Source organism: Sus scrofa, chromosome X (genome assembly GCF_000003025.6).
Source record: "Sus scrofa isolate TJ Tabasco breed Duroc chromosome X, Sscrofa11.1, whole genome shotgun sequence".
Lineage (NCBI taxonomy): Eukaryota > Metazoa > Chordata > Mammalia > Artiodactyla > Suidae > Sus > Sus scrofa.
In genome coordinates, this window is record NC_010461.5 from 74,819,611 (window position 1) to 74,844,884 (window position 25,274).

Sequence of the window (25,274 nt, forward strand, 5' to 3'; positions counted from 1 at the left end):
TTGATGATGGCCATTCTGGCTGGTGTAAGGAGGTAACTCATAGTGGTTTTTATTTGCATTTCTCTAATGATGAGTGATGTTGAACATCTTTTCATGTGTTTTTTGACCATTTGTATGTCTTCTCTGGAGAATTGACTGTTTAGATCTTCTGCCCATTTTTTGATGGGGTTGTTTGTTGTTTTGGTATTGAGCTGCAGGAGGTGTTTATAAAATTTGGAGACTAATCCCTTGTCAGTTGAATCATTTGCAAAGATTTTCTCCCACTTGGTGGGTTGTCTTTTTGTTTTGTTTAGGGTTTCCATTGCTGTGCAGAAACTTTTAAGAAAAGACAGCAACAGGAAACAAAAATACCACAAATGACAAGGCTCACCAGTAAAGGTATATATATAGAAAAGATACGAAATCATCCATGCACAATTATGCCACCAAAATCAGAAATCATGAGAAGAGGTGGGGCAGGGCACTGGAGATGCACTTGAAAATAAGAGAAAAACAACTTAAAACAATCTCATATATATATAGCCTCTTATTTCAAACCTTCAGAATTACCGCAAACCAAAAATCTACAATTGATACGCAAACAAATAAGAAAAAACAACTCAAATACAACGCTAAAGAGAGTCATCAAACCGGAAGAGGAGAGAACAAGAGAAGAAGGGAAGAAAAAAGAGCAACAAAAACAAATCCAAAGCAATTAATAAAATGGCAATAAGAACATCCATATCAATAATTACCTTAAATGTTGATGGACTAAACGCCCCAACCAAAATACACAGGCTGGCTGAATGGATACAAAAATGAGACCCATATATATGCTGTCTTCAGAGACCCACTTCACTTCTAGGGACACATATAAATTGAAAGTGAGAGGATGGAAGAAAATATTCCATGCAAATGGGAATCAAAAGAAAGCTGGAGTAGCAATATTCATATCAGACAAAATAGACTTTAAAGTGAAGAATATTTTAAGGGACAAAGAAGGACATTACATAATGATCAAAGGATCAATCCAAGAAGAAGATACAATAATTTTAAATATCTACACACCCAACATAGGTTCACCACAATATATAAGGCAACTGCTAGCAACATTAAAAGGACAAATCAACAATAACACAATCATAGTGGGGGACTTTAACACCCCACTTACAGCAATGGACAGATCATCCAGACAGAAATTCAATAAGGAAACACAGGCCCTGAATGAAGCATTAGACCAGATGGACTTAATAGATATGTATAGGACATTCCATCCAAAAGCAACAGAATACACATTCTTCTCAAGTGCACATGGAACATTCTTTAAGATCGATCACATCCTGGGCTACAAATCCAACCTCGGTAACTTTAAGAAAATTGAAATCATGTCAAGCATCTTTTCCAACCACAATACTACACAACTGGATTATATCAACCACAAGAAAAAAACTGCAAAAACCACAAACATGTGGAGACTAAACAACATGCTACTAAACAACCAATGGATCACTGAAGAAATCAAAGAGGAAATTAGAAAATACCTAGCAGCAAATGACAACAAAGATACAACACTCCAAAACCTATGGGATGCAACAAAAGCAGTTCTAAGAAGAAAGATTATAGCAATACAAGCCCACCTCAGGAAACAAGAAAAAGCTCAAATAAACAAGCTAACTTCACATCGAAAGCAGCTGGAGAGAGAAGAACAGACAAGACCTAAAGTTAGTAGAAGGAAAGAAATCATAAAGATCAGAGCAGAAATCAATGAAATAGAAACAAAGAAAACCATAGAAAAGATCAATGAAATGAAAAGCTGGTTCTTTGAAAAGATCAACCAAATGATAAACCCTTAGCCAGACTTATCAAGAAAAAAGAGAGAAGACGCAAATCAATAAAATTAGAAATGAAAAAGGAGAAGTAACAATGGACATCACAGAAATACAAAGGATCATAAGAGGCCACAATATGCAACTATATGCCAATAAAACAGAAAATCTAGAAGAAATGGACAAATTCTTAGAAAAGTACAATCTTCCAAGACTAAGCCAAGACAAAATAGAAAAGATGAATGGGCCAATCACAAGAACTAAAATTGAAACTGCGATTAAAAAACTCCAAAACACCATAGTCCAGGACCAGATGGCTTCACTGGCGAATTCTATCAAACATTTAGAGATGAGCTAACACCTCTCCTTCTGAAACTATTTCAAAAATTTTCAGAGGAAAGGATACTCCCAAACTCATTCTATGAGGGCACGATCACCCTGATACCAAAACCAGACAAAGATACCACAAAAAAAGAAAATTACAGGCCAATTTCACTGACGAACACCGATGCAAAAATCCTCAACAAAATCCTAGCACACTGCATCCAACAATACATTAGAAGGACTGTACATCATGATCTGGTGGGATTTATCCCAAACATACAAATGTTCTTTGATATCTGCAAATCCATCAGTATGATACATCACATTAACAAACTGAAGAAAAACCATATGATCCTCTCAATAGACATGGAAAAAGCTTTTGACAGAATCCAATACCCATTTATGATAAAATCCCTTCAGAAAGTGGGCATAGAGGGAACCTACCTCAACATGATAAAGGCCATATATGACAAACCCACAGCAAACATCATTCTCAATGGTGAAAAGCTGAAAGAATTCCTGCTGAGATCAGGAACAAGACAAGGATGTCCACTCTTGCCACTACTATTCAGCATAGTTTCCGAAGTCCTAGCCACAGCAATCAGAGAAGTAAAAGAAATAAAAGGAATCCAAATGGGAAAGGAAGAAGTAAAACTATCCCTATTTGCAGATGACATGATACTATACCTAGAGAATCCTAAAGACTCTACCAGAAAACTGTTAGAGCTCATCCATGAATTTGGCAAAGTCGCAGGATACAAAATCAATACACAGAAATGGATGGCATTTCTATACACTAACAATGAAAGAGCAGAAAAGGAAATTAGGGAAGCAATCCTGTTTACCATCACATCCGGAAGAATCAAATACCTAGGAGTAAACCTACCTAAAGAGACAATAGACCTGCACTCTGAAAACTATAAGCCACTGATGAAAGAAATCAAAGATGACACAAATAGATGGGAGGAAATACCATGCCCATGGATTGGAAGAGTCAGTATTATCAAAATGACTATACTACCTAAGGCAATCTGCAGATTGAATGCAATCCCTATCAAATTACCCATGACATTTTTCACAGAACTCGAACAGAAGATTTTAAAGTTTGTTTGGAAGCGCAAAAGACCCAGAATAGCCAAAGCCATCCTGAAAAAGAAAAATGGAGCTGGAGGAATCAGGCTCCTGGTCTTCAGACTATACTACAAAGCAACAATCATCAAAACCATATGGTACTGGCACAAAGACAGAAATATATATCAGTGGAACAGGATAAAAGCCCAGAATTAAACCCACACACCTACAGCCAACTAATCTATGACAAAGGAGGTAAGAATTAACCTTACTTTAAATCAATGCAGTTGAACTAATAATACTATTTTAAAATACCCTTTTTTTATCAGAGTTTGATATAAAGGCAGGTAAATAGGTCACTTTTAAATTTTTACTTCTTATCATAGTTCTCATAAGTCATTCTTTCATCTAATATAAAAAGCAGGCATTCACAGAATTAAGTGGATGGTAGATACTGCACTTTAAAAAATGTTTTCCGCCTCCACCTAAACGAATTAGAAAAAGAAGAACAAAAAAGTCCTAAAGTCAGCAGAAGGAAGGAAATTATAAAGATCAAAGAAAAAATCAATAAAATAGAGACTCAAAAAACAATAGAGAAAATTAATAAAACCAAGAGCTGGTTCTTTGAAAAGGTGAACAAAATTGACAAACCCCTGGCCAGACTCACTAAAAAGAGGAGAGAAAGAACCCAAATAACCAACATTAGAAATGAAAAAGGAGAAATCACAGCGGATACAGCAGAAATACAAAAACCCATAAGAAAATACTATGAACAACTGTACGGCAACAAGTTTGACAATCTGGAAGAAATGGACAATTTTCTAGAATCTTACAGCCTGCCAAAACTGAAACAAGTAGAAACAGACCAACTGAACAGACCAATCACTAGAAATGAAATTGAAGAGGTCATAAAATCACTCCCTACAAATAAAAGTCCAGGACCACATGGCTTCACAGGTGAATTTTATCAAACCTATAAAGAGGAATTGGTGCCCATCCTCCTGAAACTCTTCCAAAAGGTTGAAGAAGAAGGAATACTCCCAAAGACATTCTATGAGGCCACCATCACCCTCATTCCAAAACCAGGCAGAGATACCACCAAAAAAGAAAACTATCGGCCAATATCATTGATGAATATAGATGCAAAAATTCTCAACAAAATCTTAGCCAACCGAATCCAACAACATACCAAAAAAATTATACACCATGACTAGGTTGGGTTCATCCCAGGTTCACAAGGATGGTTCAACATACGCAAATCAATCAGCATCATACACCACAGTAACAAAAAAAAAAAGTCAAAAATCATATGATCATCTCAATAGACACAGAAAACGCATTTGACAAAGTCCAACATCCATTCATGATCAAGACCCTCGCCAAAGTGGGTATAGAGGGAACATTCCTGAATATAATCAAAGCCATTTATGATAAACCCACAGCAAAGATAATCCTCAATGGGGAAAAACTGAAAGCCTTCTCACTCAATCTGGAACAAGACAGGGATGCCCACTCTCACCACTGCTCTTCAACATATTTTTGGAAGTCCTAGCCACAGCAATTAGACAAACAAAAGAAATAAAAGGCATCCATATAGGAAGAGAAGAGGTAAAACTGTTGCTGTATGCAGATGACATGATACTATACATAGAAAACCCTAAGGACTCAACCCCAAAACTACTTGAACTGATTAATAAATTCAGCAAAGTAGCAGGATATAAGATGAACATTCAGAAGTCAGTTGCATTTCTGTATACCAGCAATGAAACATTAGAAAAGGAATACAAAAATACGATACCTTTTAAAATTGTACCTCACAAAATCAAATACCTCGGAATACACCTGACCAAAGAGGTAAAGGACCTATATGCCGAGAACTATAAAACTTTAATCAAAGAAATCAAAGAAGATGTAAAGAAATGGAAAGATATTCCATGTTCCTGGATTGGAAAAATCAATATTGTGAAAATGGCCATACTACCCAAAGCAATCTACACATTCAATGCAATCCCTATCAAATTACCCATGACATTTTGCACAGAACTAGAACAAACAATCCAAACATTTAGATGGAACCACAAAAGACCCAGAATCGCCAAAGCAATCCTGAGAAACAAAGACCAAGCAGGAGGCATCACTCTCCCAGACTTCAAGAAATACAAAGCCACAGTCATCAAAACAGTGTGGTACCGGTACCAAAACAGACAGACAGACCAATGGAACAGAATAGAGAATCCGGAAATAAACCCGGACACCTATGGTCCATTAATCTTTGACAAGGGAGGCAAGAACATAAAATGGGAAAAGGAAAGTCTATTCAGCAAGAATTGCTGGGAAACCTGGACAGCAACATGCAAAGCAATGAAACTAGAACACACCCTCACACCATGCACAAAAATAAACTCCAAATGGCTGAAAGACTTAAATATACGACAGGACACCATCAAACTCCGAGAAGAAAACATAGGCAAAACACTCTCTGACATCAACCTCATGAATATTTTCTCAGGTCAGTCTCCCAAAGCAATAGAAATTAGAGCAAAAATAAACCCATGGGACCTCATCAAACTGAAAAGCTTTTGCACAGCAAAGGAAACCAAAAAGAAAACAAAAAGACAACTTACAGAATGGGAGAAAACAGTTTCAAATGATGCAACCGACAAGGGCTTAATCTCTAGAATATATAAGCAACTTATACAACTCAACAGCAAAAAAACCAATCAATCAATGAAAAAATGGGCATAAGACCTGAATAGACATTTCTCCAAAGAAGATACACAGATGGCCAACAAACACATGAAAAAATGCTCAACATCGCTGGTTATAAGAGAAATGCCAATCAAAACTACCATGAGATACCACCTCACACCAGTCAGAATGGCCATCATTAAGAAGTCCACAAATAACAAGTGCTGGAGGGGCTGTGGAGAAAAGGGAACCCTCCTGCACTGCTGGTGGGAATGTCAACTGGTACAGCCACTATGGAGAACAGTTTGGAGATACCTTAGAAATCTATACATAGAACTTCCATATGACCCTACAATCCCACTCTTGGGCACCTATCCAGACAAAACTCTACTTAAGAGAGACACATGCACCCACATGTTCATTGCAGCACTATTCACAATAGCCAGGACATGGAAACAATCCAAATGTCCATCAACAAATGATTGGATGAGGAAGAAGTGGTATATATACACAATGGAATACTACTCAGCCATAAAAAAGAATGACATAATGCCATTTGCAGCAACGTGGATGGAACTAGAGACTCTCATAGTGAGTGAAATGAGCCAGAAAGACAAAGGCAAATACCATATGATATCACTTATAACTGGAATCTAATATCCAGCACAAATGAACATCTCCTCAGAAAAGAAAATCATGGACTTGGAGAAGAGACTTGAGGTTGCCTGATGGGAGGGGGAGGGAGTGGGAGGGATCGGGAGCTTGGGCTTATCAGACACAACCTAGAATAGATTTACAAGGAGATCCTGCTGAATAGCATTGAGAACTATGTCTAGATACTCATGTTGCAACAGAAGAAAGAGTGGGGGAAAAACTTTAATTGCAATGTATACATGTAAGGATAACCTGACCCCCTTGCTGTACAGTGGGAAAATAAAAAAAAAAAAAAAGAAAATAAATAAAAAATGTTTTCCTTCTTGTAATTAAGAAAAATCATTTGTATTCTGGTGTTTATTCTCACAATCACTTTATTACTTTGATGTTCATTGTGTAATCATATACAAGCTTTAATAGACACAATGCAACATTCTCAGATTTTTACATTTTACAGGAATGACACATTAAAGTGATCTGTAATTTAAAGTGATATTGGAGACAATTGCTTATGTCTAGACAAAGGTATCTTTATACAAAATTCAAACAATTAAAGATGGAACTTTGTTCCCACAGACATGCAATATTTTAAGAAGGCAGATGTGTCTGTCACTTTGTTTTTGTTACAATGTTTTCAAGAAGGCAGATGTGTCTGTCACATTGTTTTGTTATTCTCATAGTATAAGAATGTTTCAAGGAAAGAGTAGAGTTTTGAATAAACCAGAAAGATTATGTGAGAGTAAGTTCAGTAGTAATCCATGTCAACCCTCTCTTCTGATAAGAAACTGGGAATTTGGTATCATTCATAATATTCTGCTTCTAGGTCATTTTGAGAATATTTTATTCTTGTTTAGCTTTGCTAGATTGATTCCAGCATCAATCTTGTATAAAGCATTGCTTCCCCCCTGCCCCCCCCCCTTAGTTTGACTCTCATTCTGGTACTTTTATAATCTCTCCATGTTCCAATTCCAAGATTCAGGACCCTTGAAAAATCATTTCAACTGGATTTAATCCAGTACTCTCAATCCCTTTCCCACATAACTCAGCAAATGCAATGGCATTGTCCCATGATATCCTATGTCTTCTTCCAAATGTTCTGTCAGACTTTAACAGTGATACACTATACAGTAGGTGGATTTGAATAAATAATAATTTGACAACCATTTTTAAGTTTCATTCACTTTAGCAGAGGGAATCTCCGATTTGACACATGTATTTCAAATTATGTGTAAATTCATGGCATGGAATTGATAACTTTTCAACCCTCTGAATGGATGAGTTGGACAATTTGTTCACTGGTATCTCAGTACCATAGAAGAGTACATTAAGCTTATATAGTAGAATAGTTCACACTATATAATATTTTTTTTGTATTTTTTTTAGGGCCACACCCATGGCATATGGAGGTTCCCAGATTAGGGGTCCAATTGGAGCTGTAGCTGCTGGCCTACACCACAGCCACAGCAACATGGGATCCGAGCTGCATCTGTGACCTACACCACAGTTCATGGCAACACCAGATCCTTAACCCACTGAGTGAGACCAGGGATAAAACATGCGTCCTCATAGATGCTAGTCAGGTTTGTTTACTGCTGAGCCATGACGGGAACTCCCATGCTACATAATTTTACTGATCTAATTAAACTAACTTTGGATCCCAGTATATATTTTAAAAGTATTCAGATGGGAATTTAATTCTAAATATTCTAATATGTAATATTTAATTTTAATATTTAGACATTCTTTAATTCTAAGGTTAAGGAATTAAAAATAAATTACCTTGTTGGCAAGGATGTGGAGAAATCTGAACCCTTGTACACTACTGATTTTACTGAGTTTGAAATTATGCAACTTCTTTGTTAAACAGTCTGGCATTTTCTCAAATGATTAAACATAGAGCTATTCCACTCCTGGGTATATGCCCAAGAGAAATGAAAACATATACCCATGCAAAAACTTGGATATGATGTTTACATAAGATTTATGAGATACATTCTCATAAATGTGTTCTTTTGAAACAGTTGTTTACATTTCAGAATGAAAATAGGTAGTAAACAAACATCACATGTTGAGATTCACCAGTATCTTTCCTTTAAAGCCAACTGCACTGTAAGTCGATAACTGAATGAAGTTCTGAAATATAATGTCAGATGACCTACCTACTAAAAAAATAAATGAGGCAGTGGTAGTTATATTATTTAAACCAAGTAAAAATTACACTTAAAGTTCTGATATTTTTTAAGTGTCAGTTGGGGGAGCGGTGGGTATTCCACAGGGTATAGTATTAGAAATCTGATTCCATAGACTTATAATTTGTTATGTTATACACACACATGCACATACAAGGATAAAAAAAAAATTTCTTCCTCCATTGAGTCCATTTTTAGACAAATATTTATTCAAGATATTCTATGGATACACAGTCATAAATATTTTCATTTTGACTATGCCATTCAGAAAAAGTGCAATTGCTATGCTCCTGATGTCATTTTAAGTGCTTTTTGTTAAATCTTGACTGTTAAAGGACATATCAAGTTGCTATTGCACTTGATTCAACTGACAAAAATTTAGTGACGGTTAATGTTTTATTGAGTGATAATTGTAACAATCTTTTAAAAATAAATCTGTGCTGATAGAATGCATTGCCTCCTATATATATTCTGTTCTATTTCTTTCCTAAACAGCAGGCAGGGTAGTGATTTAGAATAAGCTCTGATATCTTTGCTCTGTAATAGGTTTCTTCTTTCTATTACCTGTTCTTAGAGATGTGGCTTCCTTGACTTCTGACTCTAGTCTTGCTCCCTCTATTATTAGTCTTGGTGATCCAAAATTCCTAATAGTTGTGTTCAAGCGGATAGCTGCTCTATAAGCAGCAGCAATACTCAGGAATATCCTACATGAAGCCAGAGTGAAGTTAGCAGCTATATGAAGCCAGAGTGAAGTTAACAGCTATACTTTACACAAGTAAGAAAAGGAAAAGTGGTAAATCTGGGAGTTCCTATGTGACTCAGTGAGCTAAAAGTTGGCATTGTCACTGGCGAGGCTCGGGTCACTGTTGCTGCTGTGGCATGTGTTTGATCCCTGGTCTGGGTACTTCCACTTGCTGTAGGTGTGGGGGAAAAAAAAAAGTAGACCTGGAGATGGGTAAAAGAATGAATTATGACTTCTCAGAAAGACTGTGTGGTGGCAATACTCTTGGGTTCTAGGTCTCTTCTTGTATTGACCTCACCCTTTGTCCTTGTGTTCATTTTGAATGCACAGGCCTAAAACAGGTAAAGCTAAAACACAAAGGCACGTGGATATGAGAAATACCAAAATTATTTGATCTTATTTCTTTCCATTATGCCAATACAGCTATAGCCTCAGTGTATACTTGAATAACTCTTCACTGTGGTGACTTGTCTGCCACCATTTTCCACTGAGAGAGAGCTGGTTAAAATTTAAAATGCTCTCTTAGTTGGATCATACCTTTGATAATAACAAACTTTGTTGCTTCTCTTGTACCCTATAACTTGTCCCTTCTTTTTCATTAGTGTCAATCAACTCTATCAATCTAGAAGATTAGATATAATAGGAGCAATGTTCATTTACTGGTAGTAAGAGTTAAAATTTATTCATATCATGAGGTTAGTAGGAATGTATGAAACTACATGACTAATGTATATTATAGAAAATTCTGAGCCTGTAACATTCAGACTAATGAACTTTTTTCCTTCCCCCACTATACATAATTTAGTCTGGACAATGATTTTGTTGATTTAATGTTGGTCATTTTTGGGTCATTTTTATAATGAGATAAAAATTCATGTCACCAATAAAATAGAAGTTGCTTTTCAGCATGTTTTTCCTGCTTCTAGAATAAATTTTTTAAATGTTTCTATCATCAACTTTGGTGTCAATATGCCAACCTACTCACATGCCTGCCGATATATTTCTGTGCTTTCTTTTAATTCTAATGCTTGTCTTGTTGTCATGCAATAGGTGACAGATTGTGTTGTGTCTATGTGGTTTGGAAAATGCAAAGACTATGATTTTATATTTCCCACTTGATTTATTTTAAGCTTTTCTCAATAGAATTTCTCAGATAAGGGCAAAATAACACAGCATAGGCAGTGCTCTTAATTAAAATGTATAATTTAGGGAAATAAACACATATCCTAGAGTTTTGGCTACACCCACAGCACATGAAACCTGAGCCAGAGATCGAATCTGAGCTGCATCTGTGACCTATGTATGCCACAGTTGCTGCAATGGCGGATACTTAACCCACTGTACTCAGGAACTCCTGGAGTTGCATTTTTTCACTGCAGTGGTAAAGAGGTGCTCTCCTCAGTATGTTGACTAACCTTAGGTATTGTCATTACTTTTTCTAACTTATCAAGATAGATATAATTAACAGTTCCTTATCTTCACTTGATTTGCTAAGGAGTTTGGATTGCTCAGTAGTGGTAAAACATCGAACAAAAATCTACTTTGTTCTTGAAAGTAAATTCTAATGGAGCAAATATAAAAAAAGACCCATTGTGGTTTTGCAAAGTAGACAATGATACTTTTTAATGTTATAGTCTTAGATATGGATAAACATTTGAGGTTTTTTTTTGTCCATGATATTATTTCTGTTGGAAAGTTGAAAATTAAAACCTATGATTTAAGCATTATTAGTCATGATAAAGAGTTGTAAATACCAATTGTTTAAAGACATTAAAACCCAAGGACATTTTCTTGAAAGAGATTACTCAAGGTATTATCCTCAGGATACACCTTCACAGACAAGTAGAATGTTAACTCTGCTGATTGAATTTGATCAACTTATAAGAACAATACCATTATCTTAAACTAAAAATAACTACCCAAAGTGGAAGGAAAAAACACATATTTTGATTTCCTTAGACAATAGAATTGTGCCTATGTCGGCATATCTGCCTCAATGTCAGTTTTGGAAATTCAACTTATATTAAAATATATACCCTTTTTAGTCTGAGAATAAGCCATTGGATAACAAACTATAGAGTCTTTGTTTTGTTTCAAGGCAAATTTTGCTCAAAGACTGAAATTGTCTTTGCCAATATTTTATTTAACACAAGTCCACTGTGGGAATCATAAAAATCACAAAAATTTTGCAAATCTATAGCATACAAGATAATGTCCCTTAATAAGCCAATAAAGAAAGAACATATTCCACACCAATGGTAGGTTAATCACACTATTGTTCCAAGCAAAGGGCAAGAGGAAAGGAATAAAGTCCAAATTTAGTTGAGGTGTACCTTTTTATGAGATGGTTCTGGGGAGGGAGAGCTTAACCAACTGAGAACTGATGTCCAACTACTGACACAAAGATGAAACTACCTTGTTGCTAAAGGACGTCATTAGGAAATGAAAGCACTGATACTGGTGGGCAAGATGATAACCTTCCCCAGGGTCACTGAACAGTTTTCACCACTGCTAAGCAGAGATCTGTCTTCCTAGGAAGGAGCTAATACCCCAAGGTCTTCAGAGAGCTATTTAGATCAGCAGAATCATGTTGCCAAGACTGAACACCCTCAGATGATCCTCACAGACTCTGGGTATTGATACAGTATTGGCATGCTTAATGCCCCCTTGCCACAGTTGCTTCCTCATGTTATTTATTTATTTGTTTATTTATTTAGAGCCATACCTATAGCGTGAGGAAGTTCCTGGGCCAGAGATTGAACCCAGGTCACAGCAGTGACCCGAGCCACTGTGGTGACAACTCCAGATCCTTAAACACCAGGTCACCAGGGAATTTCTAGAAATGTATTTTTTTAATTTTATTTTACTAAAGTATAGATGATTTACAATGTTGTATTAAATTCTGCTGTACAGATCAAAACAACTTAATTTTGGAGGGAACAAATAGATTTGAACTGAGATCAAACAACAACCCAACATCATTCATCCTTTTGCTATATTTATTGTATCTCTCTTTGTATTTATACTTATTTCAAAATCAACCCTATCTCCTCACCAATTTTCTGTGATTCTTCAGATTCTATAAAGCTCTCACATAAACTTTTGCATTACTGTAGCAATGAAAAGGAACTGAGATAAAATTTGAGGAGAAAATTTTGGGGAGCATTATTTGCTAGAAATATTATACATGTAATGCATTTATCATGGGACATATTCATCCTCTATAAAGGAACATGAATCCAAGGGACAAATGACCTAAAGTCTTCTGGAGTCTTCCAAATCAATTTAAATCCATTTCCTGAGGTTGGATGGGGGTAAATAAAGAAGTCTTATATAAAAAAATGAATGAAATGACTTTGCCAGGATGGCTGCAAAAAGGATTTAGTTGAACAGAAATGAATTAAGGTGCTCCTAAGACCCACCAAAATTAACATTTAAAGACAGTACCCAAAGCCTCATAGATATTTATATTTATTCTTAATTCATGACTCTCCAACAAGCATAGTTCTTTTTTAAAAAAATTGTGTCCATGCTTGAGATTAAAAACTCATTCATTTAAAAATGGATGGAGAATAAGAGAATATCTAATTGGAAAGAAGCTTTTTCATGACAAATGCCTATGTGAGCTAAGCACATAATTTTTTTTTTGATGCTCATTGACGCTTTTTATATGGGTCTTCATATTGTTGCATGAGATTTGTAATATTGTTATACCTTTTTACTAAAACAGCTGTAGAGTTCAACAGATGAAAATAGTTTCATTAGAAGTGCAAAATTGGGAGTTCCCGTTGTGGCACAGTGGTTAACGAATCCGACTAGGAATCATGAGGTTGCAGGTTCGGTCCCTGCCCTTGCTCAGTGGGTTAACGATCCGGCGTTGCTGTGAGCTGTGGTGTAGGTTGCAGACGCGGCTCGGATCCCGCGTTGCTGTGGCTCTGGCGTAGGCCGGTGGCTACAGCTCCGATTCGACCCCTAGCCTGGGAACCTCCATATGCCGCGGGGAGCGGCCCAAGAAATAGCAACAACAACAACAACAACAACAACAACAAAATTAAAAAAAAAAAAAGAAGTGCAAAATTGTGTATTATTGCACTGGGAATATTGACATGCTTTTTAAAAAAATATATTTGCAGTAACAAATTAGAGCTGATTTTTTGTTTTTGTTTTTGTTTTGTTTTGTTTTCCTTTGCTTCCTTTGCCTCCATTTTATCCTAAATCAGCGGAAATCCGAGGGGAAAAGGGCAGGAAAGGTAAGACTGTAAGTTTCAAAGAAAATTGATTTCAAAGTATGTTGTGCTATATTTTTCTTAAATTTCTGAAGCTACAGTAGCTACTTAGTGGAGTTAAAATTATAAGTATTTAAGATGACATATGTTGTAGTTCTGCCTTGAAAGAGCTTCAAGCTGAGCTGTCTCTACCTTTTGTATCATTTACACAGTCCTAGAAGCAGTTTTCAAGTCTTATTTTATTTTTCACCAACACTTTCTTTTCCAACTGTGCCAAAACAGCATACTACTGACATCACTTTGTGAATGCTCTAGTAATAGTTATTTTATGATAAATTTTAGCAATAAAAGGGACCATCAAAATTCACAATTTAACAGTGACAGCAAAAGTGAGTGAATATGAAGCATGATGATGTCTGATAAGGTCATAGAGAAAAATACTGTAAACTAAACATGATTAATCAATAAATTGATATTCTCTGAGAAACTGGGCTTTAGAATGTAATCTTTCAATGTGAAAAAAATTTTAATGAAAGATAGTTGATGTACAATATTATGATAGTTTTGATGTATTACACAGTGATTTTACATTTGCATACATTATAAAATGATGACTACACAAGTCTTGTAACCATCTGTAACCATATAAAGTTACTACAATATTACTGACCATATCCTTTATGCTGTATATTACATCCGATGACTTTTATTTTAAAAGCTGGAGCTTAATACCTCTTAATCCCTTTCACCTATTTCACCCAATTCTCTCCCCTCTGGCAACCATCCTTTCAGTCTCTATATTTTTGGGTTTTTTTTTTGTTTGTTTTTTAGATTCCACATATGAGATCATATAGTATTTGTCTTTCTCAGTCTGATTTATTCAACTTAGCAAAATATCCTCTAGATTCATCTATGTTGTGCAAATGGCATGATTTCTTTTTTTAATACCTGAATAGTATTACACTTATACATATGCCACATTTTTATCCATTCATCTATTGATGGAGACTTACGTTGCTTCCACATCTTGGCTATTGTAAACAATGCTGCAATGAGCATTAAGGTGCATATATCTTTTTAAATTAGTGTATTTGTTTAAATTAGTGTATTAGTATTCTGTATAAATACTCAGAAGTGAGATTGCTGGATCATACAGCAGTTCTATTTTTAATTTTATGAGGAACCTCCATACAATTTTCCCTAGTGACTGCACCAATTACATTCCTACCAGAAGTGCATGAGGATTCCCTTTTCTATACATCCCCACCAACACTTGTTATTTGTTTTCTCTTGATGATTGCCATTCTGAGAGGTGTGACGTGGTATCTCATTGTGGTTTTGATTTGTATCTCCTCAATGATTAGTGATATAAAGCATATTTTCATGTCTGTTAGCCATCTGTATGTCTTTGCTGAAAAATGTCTATTGTGTTCCTCTGCCCATTTTTAACTGGGTTGTTTGTTTTCTTGACATTGAGTTGTATGAGTTCTTTGTATATTTTGTATATTAACACCTTATCAGTTTTTTGAAAATATATTCTCATTCGGTAAGTTGCCTTTTCATTTGGTTGATGGCTTCCTTTGCTGTACAAAAGCTTTTGATGTACTCCCATTTGCTTATTTTTGCTTTTGTTTACCTTGTCTGAGAAGATAGCATACCTCCCACATACCAAGGTATTGCTAAGACCTATGTCAAAATGTATACTGTCACTATTTTCTTCTAGAAATTTTATGGTGTCAGGTCTTACATTTAAGCCTTTAGTTGATTTTGAGCTTATTTTACTTTGATTCTTTTACATGTAGCTGTCCAGTTTTCCCAATATCATGTATTGAAGAGGTTATCTTTTCCTCACTGTGTATTTTTGCCTCCTTTGATGTGAAAAATTTAAATTTTGCTCACATATTTATGAACAGTCTTTCTAGGAAAACTTGGATTTCTACTATTAAAAAATAATTTATGTCACACATACTGTTGAATTTTAATTACTTCATTGGTTAAACTGCACCATCACTAAATATAAACAGTTTTTTAGCAGTTTACTGATATTTGTTTAATAGAATGTGTACCTTGGTTTCCTCTTCATGTTTTGAGGTTAAAAGAAGTGGATTTCCCTTAAACTTCTGATGGAATATATTTTGGAAGTTAAATTCAGTAAACCTTAAATGCTATCTATCTCAGGAACAAAAATGCTGCCATAACTGTATGCTAGGTTAAATCTGAGCTATTTAAAGATGAGTTAGCCCGTGCTAGTTTGAGCAATCAAATTTTGTCTTTGAAAAAGAACTTGCCAAAGGGTGGTCTAGGCTATGCCAGAAGTACTCTGTTAGCCCTGGATGGCTTTATCAGATGTGAAAGTTACCTGAAAATGGAGCCTGACTAAAATGTCAAAATACATTTTCATTACTGTTTGAGAGATAATCTAAAATAACATCATTAGAGAATTTTCACTCAGTATACCTTTTCGAGAGTTTTCAAATGCTGGGCTCAACTGTCTTATCACTGTGACCTTAGAGTGATGACTTTTTAAGAGTTAAATCCTCCCAGAAAGCAAAAGGTCATAGAAAAATTCTCCAATTAAAAGGAGGGAAACAGGAGTTCCTGTCATGGCACAGTGGAAATGAATCTGACTAGGAACCATGAGCTTGAGGGTTTGATCCTTGGCCTTGCTCAGTGGGTTAAGGATTTAGCATTGCTGTGAGCTGTGGTGTGGCTGTGGCATAGGCCATCAGCTGCAGCTCTGATTGGACACCTGGCCTGGGAATCTCCATATGCTGTGGGTGCGGCCCTAAAAAGCAAAAAAAAAAAAAAAAAAAGAGAGAATCAAGGGTAATAAAGTGTCAGTAGCTATATAAAGTGAAAGAGAGAGAGAGAGATTGAAGCTCTACAAATTTTAGGTGTTCCAACACTCTGGTACATTTAGAAATGCCCCTGTTGCTCAGTTATTTCAAATTTGGAATTTGGAAGAATAGAAATATGGGCCAATTTTGTCTAGTGTAGTTATTCTATAAATAGAAAAGTGTTTTTGTTTTAAAAAATTAGGTCTCTGTGTACAGCATTATCAGGTGAATTTATTTTCCTGTTCAGAAAACACCTGGGTCATACAATTTTAATATAAAACAGTTCTATAGTGAATATTAAAACAGTAATATAATCATAATATCAGGAACAATGGAAAATGTAGTTTTCAGTGAAGGATAGCTTTTTTGGTCAAATAAAAGCAAATCCTAGACTTACAGAATGTTTTTATTCCAAATAGAGAGAAGGCGTCTGTGACCTACACCACAGCTCATGGCAATGCCGGATCCTTAACCTACTGAGCAAGGCCAGGGATCAAACTGCAACCTCATGGTTCCTAGCCAGATTCGTTACACTGAGCCATGATGGGAACTCCAGGTGTTTCGCTTTTTAAAGTAGAAAGGGGTAAGCAGAATCTTCTAAGAAGAAACTAGACAAGCCAGATAAATGACCGATGGGGTCCACCAAGAAATTGTCTTGCTGATTCCCAGGAGACCTTGATAAAGGGGACGTGGTCCACATTTTTAGTGTTTGCTCATTTCTTGGGAGCAAGCAGAGCTCAGGACCCTATAGGAAGGAGAGATATCTGATAAAGCTTGGTCAAGACAAAGTGTTATAGGAGAAAGAGAAGGGAGTGAGAGAATGGTCATATTCTAGGTGTTTGGTAAGTCCCTGGGTCGGGTTGTCAAGTGAAGTTCAAGGCTTTGCACAGGTAAGAACTCAAGAGTAAGCTGAATTAGATTGAAGGCAGATTTATTCAGGGAGGCACACACTCCATCGTCAGAAAGTGGGCCATCTCAGAAAGTGAAAGACAACTCTAGAATACAGAGTTTTTAGTTTTTATGAATTGGGTTAATTTCATAGGTAAATAAATGGGAGGATTATTCCAACTATTTTGGGGAAGGGGCAGGATTTCCAGGAACTGGGCCACTGCCCACTTTTTGGCCTTTTATGATCAGTCTCGTCATGTGAGTGTGTCACCTAGCATGCTAATGTATTTCAATGAGTGCATAATGAGACTCAAGGGCTCCCAGAATTTAACTCTTCTGCCATCTTGGGCCTGGTTGGTTCTAACCAGTTTTTGTCCTATCCTGTTTTTATCAATGGCTGTGTCATTCTTTTAATTGCTGTGCCCTGACCCCTTCCCTTCTGTCTCAAAGCAGAGGATAAGAAAGGGACAGCTGTGAGCACTTGGTCATTTTCCCCACTACCTTTCTATACCAAAGTAAACATAGTAAAATTAACTTACTTATAGTGTGCTTGCACTGTTCCAAGCACTATGTGTGTGTGTGTGTGTGTGTGTGTGTGTGTGTGTGTGTGTATACATATAAGTGCGTATATGTATATAAGAATTCTTCTACATCTACATGTTTATACCTACTACATATTTAGTTCTAACAATAATCTTATAAACTATTTTGCAGATTAGGAAACCGGGGTACAGAAAGTTTAAGTGACTTGCCTAAGATTACAGATCTTACAAGTAGAAGAGCCATGGTTTGAAGCCAGCCAATCTGGCTTACAAAAATACCTTTTGTAACCAAGAAAAAAACTTGAAATCATAGGAGTTCCTGTTGTGACTCAGCAGATTATGAACCTGACTAGTATCCATGGGAATGCAGGTTCAATCCCTGGCCTTGCTCAGTGGGTTAAGGGTCTGGCATTGCTGTGAGCTGTGGTGTAGGCTGCAGATGCAGCTTGGATCCTGTGTTGCTGTGGTTGTGATGTAGGCTGGCAACTGTAGCTCCTACTGGACCCCTAGCCTGGGAACTTACATATGCTGCAGGTGCAGCCCTAAAAAGCAAAAAGAAATAAAGCAAATACTTCTTTTATCTCAAAGTATTTATTTTATTATATTTTAGTAATTATCTTGAACATATTTAATGTTTGAAGATATTTCTGAAAGAATATATTTAAAAAAATTTCTACTTCTGTCCACTCTGATGATGTTACAGACCCCTCATCAAGCCGTTTTCACTAGACTATACCCATTCTATACCTAGCCTAACATAATATGGTTAACATATACCATGGAGATTAGGTCTGTCTTCTAATGCCCTTTATTTTTGTTTCATTGCACTTATGTATACATTTGAAGGGTATTTTGGATATTAAATTCAAGAAGCTATAAACCTTAAATATATTAAGTGTCAGAATATTCATTAACTTTAGATTTATTACAAATGTTTCCATAAAAGTTGAATTAATCTCTTGAACTCCTGAACTTCACCTATAGGTTTTTTAAATATAAATTATAAAATATGACTTTTATGTTCATTTGTGATAAGTGAAAAAAATAAGGTTCCTGCATTTGTTAAAAAAAAAAAAAATTGGGCCACTCATTATCTTGGTTAAGCATGAAGTATCTAAATGAATGCTTATTGTTGGTTAGATTCTCAAACATCAAAGGACCTATAATTTCTCAATTACTTCCCCATCTATTTACGTTTAAATGACTTCAGAGGCCCAACAAAGAGGACTAGTTTCAGATTGCAATCAGAGGCTTATGTTACAGATAGACGTGTTTTTCTACCTCCCTCCTAAAAGACTATTTCACAGAGAAGCTATTGGCATTCAAAGAGGAGAATAAAAGCAAATGCCACACTCCATTGTTCTTTCATTCTTTAGTGTGGGAGGGCTAAGAGTTAATTGAAAGGAAAACACGTTTCAACACATACTGACCTGTGATTGAATAAATTAGTGATAGTAAACTTGATTTTCAACTAAAAGAGAGAAGTACAATTTTTCGAACCTGGTTAATATTAAAACAAACAAACAAACATGTCTTGCTTAAACACAAACTGGCTCCCTTAGTACTAACCTGAAAATTTCCATCTAGACATTTTTATTCAAGATCCCTCCCCTTTGGTTAAGCCTAAGTCTAAATTGCCCTCAGGGTTTGCACAAATGGTCATGCTTGTTAAAGAGTATGTTCACCAAAGTGCTAAACTGAAGATGGCAGAAACAGAACTGACAGATTCTCAAAGGAGTATATTTCTTATTTCTTTATATTTGCCTGAGGTAAATTTACAAAGTGGCTTCTTTCAGACTAGGCTAGAGGGTATCAGAAAGAATAGCTATAGTAAAAAAAGCAAATAAAAGCCATTTTCTGTCATTGGCTTCTCTTCTTCCAGACCCCTGTCATTTGTGTTGCCATTTGCTGGAAGACAACACGAAGAAGAGGGAGACAATGAGAATATTTGAAGGAACATATAGTAAAGTAACCATTTTACTGGTGTCTCCAAGGCACTTCTTCCCTTATCCTCTTCAACAATCCAGAAATGTTGAGAAATTTCATTATAAATTGTCCTCAATGTATAGCTTAGGAATTTGAATAAGACATGGCATAGTGAGATATTTCTTAAATATTAGCCCCAAATGGAACTAATTCTAAAGGTATATTTCTGAAGAGATGTATCAACATGCCTTGGCTCTAGTCAAGGATTATTTTCATACATATTTTTTGGAGCATGATAATCTAGTGAATGCATGAAGTTAAATCTACAGCAATTATGAATGCTATTTCTTTTATACTAAGCCATTATCCTTATCAAACATTCAATTGAATGTAAATGCGATGAAAAAATTAAATAGCACTAAGAGCTCTAATTTAGCATTACCACCTACAAGCAAACCTATTTGCCTTTTTCCTACATATATTCCATAGATACGATATTCCAGGGACATTGTACTATAGGCACACTGAGTTTTGTGGTCTTAACAGCTTCTTATTTTGCTTTAGAATAGATTATTTAACTCAGTTGGTAGTGACTAAAAACTTGGTTAGTGGCAAATTTGAAGGACATCTCTGGTTTGATCTTTGGATTCCCCTTCTAATGCTTACTCAAGACTTCTGTTTACACCTGACATTCAGTGTTAATTCAGATATCTTCACAAATAAATATCTGTTTTGCCTTACGTGCTTGTTTTTGTTGCTTTGTTTTTTAATTTTGTTGATTTTTGTTCCTAGGTTTGTCGACTTTGTGGCACCTACATGTACATATGTGCATTCCCTGGATCTTATTTTCATGTGATTACAAGGACTCCATGATTTTGAACATTGTCTTCTTTTTCTATGATCATAACTTTATTATTTGCCTTGTGTTATCCTATCTGGTTAACTTGAATTTTCCCTTCGTTGGATCCTCCAATTGTTCATCCTGCTTTATAAAATTCCTTCCTGGTTACATTTCTTTCCTTATCTCATCATTGCCATCCTTGGCTTATTACTGTTTGTAGTGCCGATTTCCAACTGTTGTCCCCTCACAGATTGTATTCTCCACAGGCCACTGAACACTCTTTGGCAAAAAACCCCCACAAAATCGTGCTGAATAATCTAGCGTACTACACATTCATTGTATTCAGCTCCTGTTGGTGTTCTAGATGTTGTTCAGAAGTCTTTTAATTCTTTTTTCATTAACTTTCTGCCCTGGGCCTTGAATGACTGTCACAAAACGTTTTGACCATCTTCAAATCCCTTATAAAATTTCCAACCCTGAGTTGTCAGCAGAGTAATTTTGGTCCTACTATGCTAAAATAGAAGCTGTCTTTGTAACCCCACTATATTTCTGAGTTCCTTTCTAGTCTCATATATTCCCTTTCAATTATTGTATTGTAATATCTAGCTCTTTAGTGTCTTTCTACATGTCATTTCCATTTTTCCTTTAAAGATACATAAGTGGGAGTTCCCTTTGTGACTCAGCGGGTTAAGACCCAACATGGTGTCCATGAGGATGCGGGTCAGATGCCTGGCTTCGTTCAGTGAATTAAGGATCTGGCATTGCTGCAAGCTGTGGTGTTGGTCAGAGAAGTGGCTCAGATCTCGCATTGCTGTGGTTGTGACATAGGCCTCAAGCTATAGCCCTAATTAGATCCCTAGCCCAGGAACTTCCATATGCTGCAGGTATGACCGTAAAAAGAAAAAAAAAAAAATATGCAAATGATATTTGTCAAGGAAAATAAATACGAAGTAATCACCCCCTTCCCCAAGTAGACTGTATCCTCTTTAGCTATTGCTGTAACTCACTACTAAATTGATGGAATCATCTGTATTAACTGCATTTTCCCATTACACATTCTTTGCTATAATTTATTATCTTTACTTCCAATTAAAATATAAACCTTTTGTCGTTTGCCCAAGATTTTCTGCTTACTACTTCCAGACGTTCTGTTACATTTGCCATTTTGAACGTAGCTCCTCTCTCAGTATTTCTGGAAACGTTTCTTCCAGAAAGCCTTCTGCAATCTGTCCATCCTTCTCTGTATATAAGTATAATGTTCACACCTGAATTGGGAGCTCATATTAATCAAGTACATATTTCTTCTGTATCCTTTCAATTTCTAGTGTAGGAGAGGGGATCTTTTCCCTTTATATTTTCTAGGTTCTATGGCTGCTGTAATGATTAGATTGGCATAAGATAAATTAATTGGACAAAAACTAATTTCATATGTATGGGAGCTCATAAAATAATATAATGCTTAAAGAAATGAACAAAGCAGGCAGCTTTTGTGCCTTTTAGACAAAGAAAAAATTTATGAAGAATTGACAAGACAGGGGGATTTGGGCTTGGTATAGTAAAATTAGTAAAGAAGTAACAAGGTTTGTTTATAGCCTTCTCAGCTCTGATTCTCTGTCTCCAGTAATGAGGATCTCTAGCTTTCTCCTTGTACAGGGAGGATATTTTTCACCTTAGAGATTTATTTCCTGCTTTTAGGGGGACAAAGGAGGGTCAGAATGTCCCTCTTGCACTTCCTGTTTCTTAAGTTACTTTAATTCAAAATAATCAATATGCCAAAGTACATATCTTGGGATGGCCTGCCTTGAACCCCATCACGAACACATTATCATATTTCACTTTTTATAAACACTTAGTATATTTATCTTATTTTTAATTTCCAAATTTTGATAAGAGTTTAACAGAACTGAGCTAGTCCCAGGGAAACTAATTTTCTAGAATAAAATGTGGAGTATTCTACTAATGTAATTGGAAATGCTTGATTACACAAGATTTAAAAAGCTTCTTTTTGGGGTCCTCTGACTTCACGTGAAACAGAAAGAAATATGTATCACGAATGATGAACTATGCCTTAGCCTTAATTCAGGCAGTTGTAATCCTGTTCTTTGGTGTGCATGGAAGTATCCTGGGAAAATCAATGACGCGAGGTATCTTCTTTTTAAAACTCTGATGCTCTTGGAGTTCCTGTCGTGGCTCAGTGGTTAATGAATCCAACAGGAACCATGAGGTTTCTGGTTAGATCCCTGGCCTCGCTCAATGGGTTAAGGATCCGGCACTGCTGTGAGCTGGGGTGTAGATCACAGAAGCGGCTCTGATCCCGCGTTGCTGTGGCTCTGGCGTAGGCCAGTGGCTACAGCTCCAATTAGACCCCTAGCCTGGGAACCTTCATATGCTGTGGGTGCAGCCCTAAAAAGCCAAAAAAAAACAAAAAACAAAAAACAAAAAACAAAATCCCTCTGACGCTCTGAATATTTTTCCACATATTTTTTTTCTTTAAGGTCCCAAGTGACTAAGCTGTCCAATTTGGACTCTTTATTTCTTTAAAAATATTATTTTTCTTTGTTCTAATGCCAAAAAAATGGACAAGGTGCAGGTGGGGGAGAGAAGCTATATGATCACATTGCATCTCCTTTCTCATTACTACTGCAAACTCTAAACCTCCCTTGAAAATGTTCCAAGCCTTCATACCTACCATTGTCTCACCTTGAAGCATCAAAATTCACCCATTATATCTCTGAGAAACAGATGTTTTCACTCTGTGTAGAGCACACTATTGAGGATGTTCTGAAATAAAACCATACATATTCATTTCAGCTCAATGCCCTATTCTGTATGTATGGGAAACAATAGACAGTGACATCTTAAGTAAAATAAGTCAAGGTTTTAAAAAGTTTTGAAATATATTTTATTCAAAGCCTTAGAAAATAAGAAAGCAATTTAAAAGTTTATTTGAATAGCACTCTTATGGGTATTAAATACACTATTCCCAGGTCTTCAGCTTTACAATATTGTTAGGCATAGCTACAAGTTCAGACCTTCTCATATGTACTCTTTCCATTTTTACAGATTGGGCAGTTTTCCATTCCTTTTTTTTTTTTTTTTCCTAGCAACTCTTGAAAGTCCTTGTTTTTGTTCATTCAATGCCATCTAACTCAGTACATGATTTAGAAGCCTTGTCTGTTACTGTCTATGGCTAATTCAACAACTAAAACACTGAAATTGATACTGCCAACTATAGAGTTTTGTTTAGGATTTATATCTCTGATCTCAACCAAACAATTAAAACAATTACAATTCTATTCTAAACCTAGATTTTCTTATTTAGAAACAGTGACATTCATGTCCTCACTGCTAAATTAATAACAACTTTGAAATGCAAATTCCCCTATTTTAGGAGAAAAGGATTTATTTTCATCTTGCTTTGGTTTAACAGCTTTGTCGGAGATATAATTCACCCATTTATAGTTTTGTTTTTTAAGTTTACTTCTTATTTATTTATTGTTTTAATTGAAGTAGCATTATTTTACTGTATTGCTTTCATGTCAAGTATATCACCTTCTTAATTCATATCTTTTGATTTCTTTTTTCTTTTCTTTTTGTCTTTTCAAGGCTGCACCCACACCGTATGGAGGTTCCCAGGCTAGGGGTCGAATCAAAGCTTTAGCTGCTGGCCTACACCACAGTCACAGCAATGCCAGACCGGGCCACATATGTGACCTATACCATAGCTCACCACAACACCGGATCCTTAACCCACTGAGCGAGGCCAGGGATTGAAACTGTGTCCTCATGGATACTAGTCAGATTTGTTTCCACTGAGCCATGAGAGGAACTCCATCATATCTTTTGACTTCTGAAAGTAACTAGCAGGAGAAACTTTCTTGGGCAGTTTACTGGATATTTTTTTCTAATAAAGTTTGCCAGTACAATTGCTATAGAGGTATCTGCTGACCACTCTCTTTTGGACTACTAGACAAATCATGTTTATTCCATTTAATCATATGTATTTCTCCATGCTCGAGCTAAGACTTAGTTATTCCATGATCAATTGCTTTCTTGCCACTGGTAGGGGACAGATTCTTTTTCAGTTTCTCCTGAATAAACTAGTCATATTCACATGTGTTATACCATATTCTTTTGCAATGATACCAGTTTTTCATCATTTTCTAATATTCATAATTTTGTAAGCTTTGTAGTAATAACATTCATAGACTTTCATTGTATCTTTCAGCCATCAGAAACTCCTTTATCTTATCTCATATATGTATTGTATGTTTTATAGTTTGAGGACTAGAACAAGTGTTTTATACCAAATCAAAGTCTGGGTCTGCTTGTCTATGCACAGTAAAGTCAATCTTACCAGGTTGTGGTGAAGGAAAGTGCAGCATATGTTGTAGGGCAGCAGTAAGCAAGGGGTTCAGGACAACTAGCGCTGAAAACACTTGAACTCCACCGTGGATTTCAAGAAAGCATTTTGTTTTCATTATAATTGAATTTTTTAAGCTTTTATTGAAGTATAGTTGATTGACAATGTGATAGTTTCT

The 25,274-nt window shown here is 35.9% G+C and overlaps 1 protein-coding gene across 8 annotated transcripts in view; it reads left to right on the forward strand.

Annotated features, from left to right (window-relative positions):
* The window catches only part of PCDH11X (protocadherin 11 X-linked), a 729,120-nt gene that overhangs the window by 356,800 nt on the left and 347,046 nt on the right, over window positions 1–25,274 (forward strand). For 4 of the 8 annotated variants that reach the window (XM_021080409.1, XM_021080413.1, XM_021080411.1 and 1 more), the window contains one exon: window positions 13,694–13,723. The exons of 2 other annotated variants lie outside the window; for them this stretch is intronic. In XM_021080409.1, coding sequence (XP_020936068.1) covers window positions 13,694–13,723 — 30 coding nt within the window. Of the gene's footprint in view, window positions 1–13,693; window positions 13,732–25,274 lie in introns of all 8 variants that reach the window. 2 more of the 8 variants (XM_021080416.1, XM_021080417.1) reach the window with 1 other exon arrangement.